General features: G+C 42.3%; 1 protein-coding gene and 1 long non-coding RNA gene across 2 annotated transcripts in view; one reads left to right on the top strand and one right to left on the bottom strand.

Moving 5' to 3' along the window:
* The first annotated feature begins 385 nt into the window (after positions 1–385).
* Positions 386–9661, top strand: part of LHFPL6 (LHFPL tetraspan subfamily member 6) — a 210829-nt gene continuing 201553 nt past the window's right edge. Inside the window, exon 1 of the mRNA XM_039520956.1 lies at positions 386–788. Coding sequence (XP_039376890.1) covers positions 404–788 — 385 coding nt within the window. The 5' untranslated portion in view covers positions 386–403. The remainder of the gene's footprint in view (positions 789–9661) is intronic.
* Positions 662–8600, bottom strand: LOC120396062. The gene is made up of 3 exons (XR_005592953.1): positions 8223–8600; positions 2789–2869; positions 662–781 (listed from the first exon to the last, which is right to left on the bottom strand). It is a non-coding gene; the product is annotated as an uncharacterized LOC120396062 (long non-coding RNA).

The raw sequence follows: 9661 nt of genomic DNA, 5'->3' as shown, positions 1-9661 counted from the left end.
GAATATTTATTCTCTAATCTCTGTCAGTTGTGGCAATTCTAGATGCTATTTGTAATAATACTAGGGAAACCATTTTGAGGTAGAAGTGTGATTTATGTGAACAGTGTCTTATTGCTTTGAGATTCTTGGAAGGAATGCACTACAGAGAGTGGAACTGATTATTATTTATTTTATTACTTTAATATTATTGCATTTTTATTTTCCTCCTTGTCATTATTTAACCAGGGACCTTCATCTTCATGACGGAAGAGAGCATCATGGCCTTTAGGATTCAAGATTTTACTAGGCTGAGGATTGACCGGGACTGAAAGATTTTGGGTTACTCATAAATCTCCCCAAACTAACACACACAGACACAGTCCCTCTCTCCTCATTGCTACCGTTATTGGTTGTGAGTAAAAAGATGGCATCCAGCCTTACTTGCACTGGGATGATCTGGGCACTTCTCTCCTTCCTCTGCGCTGCTGCCTCCTGCATAGGATTCTTTATGCCCTACTGGCTGTTGGGGTCTCAGCTGGAGAAGTCAGTGTCCTTTGGCACTTTCCGAAGGTGTTCCTATCCAGTGCGTGATGAGAGCCGTCAGACTACAGTGATGGTAGAGCAGTGTGGCCGCTACGCATCTTTCCAGGCCATCCCAAGTGCTGAGTGGAGGATCTGCACCGTGGTGACGGGGCTGGGCTGCGGCCTCCTCCTTTTGGTGGCGCTGACTGCACTCATGGGCTGCTGTGTGTCCGAGCTCATCTCCAGAACTGTGGGCAGGGTAGCAGGAGGCATCCAGTTCCTGGGAGGTAAGTCACAAGCTTTTGATTCCTGAACTGTGCTTGTACAGTGACTGCATTATTTTCTCTATTCTTATGATAGCTTCTCTGCAGGTTGCAGTCAACCTTGTTCATTCTCATATACTGAAGTTCCTGCCAGGCTGACATTTAACCTGCTGCATTAAATCACTTAAATAGTGATTCAGAATAGTATGCTGCATTAAATCACTTAAAACTATTATTAGGTTGTAAGAATACAATTCAATTTTAAGCTCCTTGGGGAAGGGATTGTCTTTTGCCTTGTGTTTTCACAATATTGTTGACTTCAGTAGGGCACTGCAACGGGGTATGGGTTTACCCACTTGGATCCAACTGCAGGGTCAAACCCCAGATTCCAACTGGAGAATCTTTATTACAGAATAGAGGATCCAAAGCCAGAAAGAATACAGCTTGACTCTCAGGTCCTAGGTGGAGTTTGCAGTGCTGACAGTTAAGGGGAATTTTTTTTCTTATAGATTGAGATCAAATTTGACCTCAAAGTTCCATAGATATTAAACTTGGAACCCTACAATGCTATGCTTATAGAGTCATTTTTTGGAGTAAATCGTCATGGTATTGTTGTAAGTGGTGCTGGAACATTGCATATGTTCCGGCAACACTTTCCTCTTGAATAACCCTTCAAATGAATGAGATTTTAGGCTGTACTATTTACAGTGAGGTTCTGTATTTCAATGGCATTCAACGCAGAAACCATCAAAGCTGCTATGTTTCACATGTCCTGTGATAGCCATTTCTAGGAGTGCAGATTCAGAAAGCATAGTCGTGGAATATTGTAATTCCCTCCCCTCCAAATAGGGCTCACACACTAATGAAATGGAAATACATTTTTAAGTATTTCACTGCAAACAAGACTGCACTACACAATTTAAAGTTGAAAATCAGGGGAAAGGAAAGGAAGACTATCTGGGCCAGATCCTCAGCTAATGTAAAGTATCAGAGGGGTAGCCGTGTTAGTCTGGATCTGTAAAAGCAACAAAGAATCCTGTGGCACCTTATAGACTAACAGACGTTTTGCAGCATAAGCTTTCGTGGGTGAATACCCACTTCTTCGGATGCAAGTCGAAGAAGTGGGTATTCACCCACGAAAGCTCATGCTGCAAAACGTCTGTTAGTCTATAAGGTGCCACAGGATTCTTTGTTGCTTTTATAGCTAATGTAAGTTGTAGCTCTATTAAGGAGCTCATTTACATCATCTGAGAATCTGATCCAAAGCTTTGAAGTAATTCCTACACTCAGAAATAAACTGACACTGTTACTTCAGCGTTCTGTCTGCTGTGTGACCTATAGGCATTTCTGTATTTAATATGGCTCACAATCTGGAAGAAAATAGCAACGCCTTGAGAGAGAATTGTGACAGTAACTTACAGTTCCCAAAGCCCACTTTGTCATGAGATTCCACCCTCTCCCCTGCCCGCAGGCAGAGGGATGGAGAGATATTTGATTAAATAATATGTGTGATCCCACTCAGACTGGTTATTTTCACTTCCACCCACCACAAAGGCTTCACTCCTTGCTTTTTAGCCACTGTTTTCTGTTTTCAATTTGTCTCTGATCAGATGATTTTAATTTTAGTTGATCCAGTTTTTGTGGCAGCACTCCCCCTTTCTGCAGGCTTGCTAGCCAGGCTGCTCCTGTGTCTGATTACAATCCAGGCTAGTGAAATATGACAACCTCCACCGTCAATATTGAGGGAAGGGGAACAGAAAGAGTGGAAAACTCACAAATCTTTGTGGCTTTGTCTTGTGCTGTAAGTATGCCACCCCTCTCTGACCACTGATGGAGACTTGGAATCAAATGTGATGAGGGAAAAGGCATCCTTAAGGTTACAGTGCAAGCCAATGGAGTTTTCCAGCATAGACTGCAAAACAATTTTCCAAGGAGGGGTGGACATAAGTGTTCAGAGTTTATTTTCAGTAGGTGCAATCCAAAAGATCAGTTAACTTGTGAAAATCACAGACAACTTTACTTACAGTTCAGAAATTATTTACACAGCATGTGTAATTTCCCCCTCTACTGGGTTTTAGGGTTATCTCTGATTTCATGCAGCAGTGCTGTAAAATGCGCAAGAAATGAACTAATTGAGAAACCATCACTTCTGAAGGTGCATAAAAAGCAACTTAAGACCTTAGAGATGGGGGATGGTGTGGTGGGTCAGTAACTTGGACAAGTTAAAGGGACACTGTCAAAGTAAAGAACAGGGGTCAGATCCTTAGCTGGTGTAAATCAGCATAGCTCCATGGTCCTTACACCAGCTGAAGATTTATCCCAATTTCCTCCCCAAAAACCTTACTGTTACTCTATGTATGTTACTAATCAAAACATAGATTATTGAAAGGCAAAGTATGTTAACTATCTCATGTCTTTTTATGCTGTTTGTTTATCTTTTTGCCTTTCACTCACATTGGCAGTGATTCTAGGTCAGTCAGTTTCACCTTTTGTTTATAGATGCTTTCACCTTCTGATTCTCCTGCATCAGCACACTTGTTGTGCCTGCTGCCAACAACCCAGGGGGAATGTTTGAATGTAAAAGAATATTAACTGACATTAAACACAAACATAAAAACATGATAGATTTTCTAGCTCATGGGTTTTGATAGGTACTACAGTTATGGGCACTAAGTGTTTTAAAAGGCACTAACTTGGGTGAATAAACTAACTGGCCAAATGCCTTGTAGTGGGAGACATAAGGGCAGGTGAGAACATGATACAGTTCGGATACAGCGATTGGGGGCGGGCCAATACTGACATATTGATTTGATTGTCCTGCTCTGGTATCAGAGGCTTTTTATTCTGCTATTGAGATGATGTGGGTGGGCACTAGTAGACACAGGGCCTGATTCTCTTCTCACCTGAGTGCAAATCAGGAGCAACTCCAGAGAGGTCAGTGGAGTAACCCCTATGTAAAACCAGTTACGCATGCCCTAGTGAAATGGTGCTAAGGTTTTACAGCTGGGGTTTCACAGAGTTGTTGCTATATGTGGCAACCAAGAGTCACTAACCAAGAGTTAGTTACTCATGGGTACTTACCATAAATCAACTCCTCTCCTAAAAAATGAACATAAGAACGGCCATACCGGGTCAGACCAAAGGTTCATCTAGCCCAGTATCTGTCTACCGACAGTGGCCAATGCCAGGTGCCCCAGAGGGAGTGAACCTAACAGGCAATGATCAAGTGATCTCTCTCCTGCCATCCATCTCCATCCTCTGACGAACAGAGACTAGGGACACCATTCTTACCCATCCTAGCTAATAGCCATTTATGGACTTAGCAACCATGAATTTATCCAGTCCCTTTTTAAACATTGTTATAGTCCTAGCCTTCACAACCTCCTCAGGTAAGGAGTTCCACAAGTTGACTGTGCACTGCATGAAGAAGAACTTCCTTTTATTTGTTTTAAACCTGCTGCCTATTAATTTCATTTGGTGACCCCTAGTTCTTGTATTATGGGAATAAGTAAATAACTTTTCCTTATCCACTTTCTCAACATCACTCATGATTTTATATACCTCTATCATACCCCCCCTTAGTCTTCTCTTTTCCAAGCTGAAGAGTCCTAGCCTCTTTAATCTTTCCTCGTATGGGACCCTCTCTAAACCCCTAATCATTTTAGTTGCCCTTTTCTGAACCTTTTCTAGTGCTAGAATATCTTTTTTGAGGTGAGGAGACCACATCTGTACACAGTATTCGAGATGTGGGCGTACCATGGATTTATATAAGGGCAATAATATATTCTCAGTCTTATTCTCTATCCCCTTTTTAATGATTCCTAACATCCTGTTTGCTTTTTTGACCGCCTCTGCACACTGCGTGGACATCTTCAGAGAACTATCCACGATGACTCCAAGATCTTTTTCCTGACTCGTTATAGCTAAATTAGCCCCCATCATGTTGTATGTATAGTTGGGGTTATTTTTTCCAATGTGCATTACTTTACATTTATCCACATTAAATTTCATTTGCCATTTTGTTGCCCAATCACTTAGTTTTGTGAGATCTTTTTGAAGTTCTTCACAGTCTGCTTTGGTCTTAATTATCTTGAGCAGTTTAGTACCATCTGCAAACTTTGCCACCTCACTGTTTACCCCTTTCTCCAGATCATTTATGAATAAATTGAATAGGATTGGTCCTAGGACTGACCCTTGGGGAACACCACTAGTTACCCCTCTCCATTCTGAGAATTTACCATTAATTCCTACCCTTTGTTCCCTGTCCTTTAACCAGTTCTCAATCCATGAAAGGACCTTCATGGAATGGTAGAACCTGCATGAAACTGCAAATCCCCACAGACTAGGAACAACAGTTTAGAAATTGGTTTGTCTGGCATTTAAGAGGCTCGTTTACTGTTGCAGAGGATCCCGAGAGTGGGGTCTGCATATATTTTAAAACAAAACTAGAATACTATGTTCTGGGTTTCTTAAACTTTTTCAGTCTTAGCACAGAGATTGCCTTGTGGACTCTTCCCTCCCATTCTCAATCACACAAGCCACTTCCAATCCTATTTATGATCCCGATATCACTGCAGCAATTACAACAATTGCTTACATGGAAAAGTAACATTAGGAAAGTGTTTAATGTATATTTAGTTTCTTCTTATGCAATTAGCAGCCAGACACAAGGAAAAGGAGCCAGCACCATTTGGCCAGCCAGCTCTCTGTGGACCATCAGTGGCTCATAGATCATAGTTTGAGAACTGCTACTGCTGTAGCTGATACTTTACAAGCACTTTTGCTGTATTGCTTCTGAGTACTGATAACCAATGTGAAAGTTATACTGTCTATAACCTCTTGAGGGCACAGTTATGTAGATGCATACAGTCTTCATTGAGAATAGTAAGTGCAATGTATCTAGCTGGTTCACTCTGAATGTTTGGAAGATTGAGATATATATCGTGTACCTATGATAGACTGTATTGAAAGTTATTTCTTCAAAAATAACAGTAAAGTTTAACAAAAACTAAAATGTAACAAATCTACAGCAAACTGTACTCTAATTATCGATCCTCTTTTCATTGCAATTTGGTTAGATATGACATACTAATGTGATGAGTAATTTCACTCTCTGAATGAAGAGCAATCAAATTAAAAGCATAATGAACTAAAAGGTTACCCAGCTTTATTACATGCAGTGTATCAAAAGATACTGTATTTCACATACAGTAAATTTAAAGAGCATGATGCTAACAAGGTGACTTAATAAAAAGGGTCGGCACACAAAAGAGAAGAACTGAAATCTGCACTTACTTAGGCAAAACTCCCGTTGACTCTATGTTGAGCCATATTCAGGAGTGAGTGAAATGATGACCCACCATCTTTGACACATCTCTGAATTAGACCCATTGGTCTTAATTCTGGGATGCATGTTGTCACAGATCCTAGTGAGCGCCCCTTTTTGGCCATTCATTAGGAATGCCAAAGGGACTCCAAGCCTTTGAACTCTGAATTGTCAAAGGTGTTTCAAGCTCCATGAGCCTGAACGGAGTCCAGCCATTGCCCATCCTTAGGCACACTCAGAGGGCTCAGACCTTCTATCTGGAACTCCCCCTCTGTGTGTTGGAACCTGCTGTCCAACCACTTACCCCTCCTGACTGACCTTTCAGACTGCCAGTACTTAAACACACCCTCCCCCAGAACTCCACCCCCAAGGTCTGATGCTTCTGGTTTACAATTTGACTCCCTCAGAGGCACACAGTATTTGTGAAGGTCTCTCTCTCTCAGTTACTCACTCTTACTTTGTTCAATGTATCAAACTTTATGCGCGTTATATTTCATCATGTAAAGCACAGGAGAATACAGATCACACCAAACAATAAAACCTTCTGCACACAATGTTCCTCATTAGCTCATCCTTCCCTTGAGAAATCATCTGTATTCTCACAGGCAGGCAGAGTCCTCCACCCGGTTGTCTTCCTTGCCTCTTTGTAGCAGCTTCCTGCATCTTAATGTTTGTAGTGCAAGATGGCTCTGTCTCCTCTCATTCCCCTTTGTCAGTCCCTTTATAGACTCCTGGTGGGGTCACCTACTTCTTTTGTTCTGCCTTCTGGTAATTTTCCATTACCCTCAACCCGCCCTTCAGACAAGAGCAGAAAATGTCTTCTCCCAGGCGGAGCAAACCTATTGTCCCAAGGTGTTTTACTTTGAACAGCTGATCACTGACTAGTGATCATTCACCATTGTCTCTGACCTGGAAGAGACATGACACAAGTCTGCTAACTCATGGGGGATCCATATATATATATATATATATATATATATAGGCTTTCCATGACATAGTAATTTTATAAAATCAAAATTCAGAAGTGGTCAGGCTGAACCCCCAGTTTGTTATGCATCTGAAAAGTGAGTTGCTTTTCTGTAGGTAAATCTGGTATAACTGACTAGGTTGCACTGTCTTGATTCTCCAGTAGCTTTTTTACACCAGAATTCCTCAAGTTCCGACAGGAGTTCCTTTTGGAAATGGGAGGAGCCAAATAAGCAAGCCTTGCAGACCTGCTCTCGCCCCTATTTCTCTCTCTTCATTCCCTTGTGTCTACACCAGCTGCTACTGTAACCCGTGAACGGATGGCCCTTTTATTGTCGCCTGGGGAATTTGGAACATTTGGCTATATGGGAAAACAGGCTCAAGCCGTTTCTAAGGTAAATTCTGAAAACATCTGCAGAAGAAAAATAACCCTCAGGGAAAGCCACTGTGAAGTTCCTCAAACCCTGTGCTAGGGCAATAGTCCTGTATTAGCCTGCACAGACCCTTGCCTGCTCTTGACAAACATTTACTGGATGCGGAGGATAGAGCTGGTTGGGAATTTTCCACCAGAATGATTGTCTGATTGAAAACACCCTTTATTCAAAATTTTCCATGGGAATATTTCAATTTTGCAAAAAAAAATTCAAGTTTTCCATCAGCAAAATTGAAATGGTGACTCCCAGGCTGCCTTGCTGGAAGGCTCTTGTCAATTTCAATTTCTGCCTGCTGGGAAACAGTGAAATTGGCAAGAGGCTTCCTGAAAAGAAGATGGCAAGCCAAAAAATTCCATTTCACTCGTCTCTAAGTGAAATTTTTCTGGAAATCCCTTTGTGCAATAAGTTTTTGCATTTTTGAATTTTTGTTACAATCTGCAATTCCCCCCACCCCTTCAAAAAACCATGACAATTTTTCACAGGAAGGGATTTCCATATTATGGCCTGCTCTAGTTGGGAAACCTACAGACAATAATCACATGAGGTGTTTTGCCACTTTTTCCTCTCTCTCATTTTTCTGTCAGGTAGGAGTGACTTTCTCATGGGTTCAAGTGATTATCCATGTTACACAAAGACAAACTTCATCTTTTACACACACACACACACACACACACACACACACACACACACACACACACACACACACACACACACACACACACACACACCTACCGTAAAAAGACGAAAGCATGGAAAGGAACATGTGCCTCCCCAGAAGACATAGGTGCTGACTGCGTGGGTGCTGCATTGGGTGCCCAGCACTCACCGGTAGCCTTGTGGATCAGCTCTTCCCTCTCCCTCCCAGTGCTTCCCAACTGCCACAGATCAGCTGTTCAGCGGTGGGCAGGAGGCGCTGAGGGGGAGAAGGGGAGCGAGGGTGGGGCGCACTCGGGGGAGTGGAAGGGGGTAGAGCGGGGCTGGAAGAGGCAGGGCAGGGGTGGGAAGAGGTGCAGTGGGGGCAGGACCTGGGGTGGAGCAGGGGTTGAGCACTGCTGGGGAAATGAGAAAGTTGGCACCTGTGCCAGAAGACACCAACATTGAGGCAAACGAGGAGTATGACATTGGTTGATGTTGTTATGGAGTAGAATCTCTGTACATTAGCTTTATGCTTCAATTAAGAGCGGCCTCACAGCTGCTCCAGTTCACGCCAGCTGCCCCACCTGTTTTACATAGAGACAGAGTGCAGTGTATATTTGTGCAGACCACACCCCTTTTTGGCTTAGCCTCAGCACTCCTGGATATTACATCTTGGCTTGCAGAGCCAGCCACTTTGATCACTAGTTGTAATGTTTAATGCCCACTTTACACCAACTTTACAAAGGTGCAGCTGCCTACAATAATGTAACACCCATACAGAATAAAACCCATTGACTCCAATGAGAGTTCTGCCTTTGCAGGAAATGCAGGATCAGTCAGGCCATAAGTAAGGTGGTTATTGTGGGAAGACATGATAAAAGGAAAGACATAAAAATCTGCCATCCTGAGCAGATTTTGCAGCCCATATGGTAGAACATTAGGTAATAAGATCCCCTGCTGTATGCTTGCAAAAGTGACAATTTAAGGACATTTGGACAAATTCAGAAGCGAGTCTAAGATGATGTAATTTACAACTTGTGGGCTCCCTTAGTGTGTAGATTACATCAATTTCACCTCTCTTACACACACAGACACACACACCCTTAGTCAAGTGTAATTCTCCCCTCTTAATATTACCTCTGAGCCTGGCCCACTGCATGTGACTGTAAGGGAGTCTAAGTTAACATATACTTATATGGGTCAGAAAAAATATAAATTTAGACTCTCCAGTTGTCACTTAGACTCACACTCCCCTCTAAATTTGATCCATTTGGTTGGCCTAAACCTTATGTCTTCCTGCATTAGTCAGGTGAAAGAGAAAGGAGTAGATCCTCAGCTGCTGTAAATTGTCATCGCTCCATTGAAACCAATGGAATTATGACAGTTTACACCAGCTGTCCCAAAGTGTTGAGGCTGTTTGGTTGGAACACTGACCTAAATTGAGAATGGTTCCAAAGATGAATGTAACTAACAGTTACAATTTTTGCTACTACAATAAGCTTCAGCTAAGTAAGGAGAAAAATTCCATGCATGCC

This window comes from Mauremys reevesii, linkage group 1 (assembly GCF_016161935.1).
Source record: "Mauremys reevesii isolate NIE-2019 linkage group 1, ASM1616193v1, whole genome shotgun sequence".
Taxonomy (NCBI): domain Eukaryota; kingdom Metazoa; phylum Chordata; order Testudines; family Geoemydidae; genus Mauremys; species Mauremys reevesii.
The sequence above is the reverse complement of the archived record's forward strand: the minus strand, read 5'-3'. Positions and strand labels throughout refer to the sequence as shown.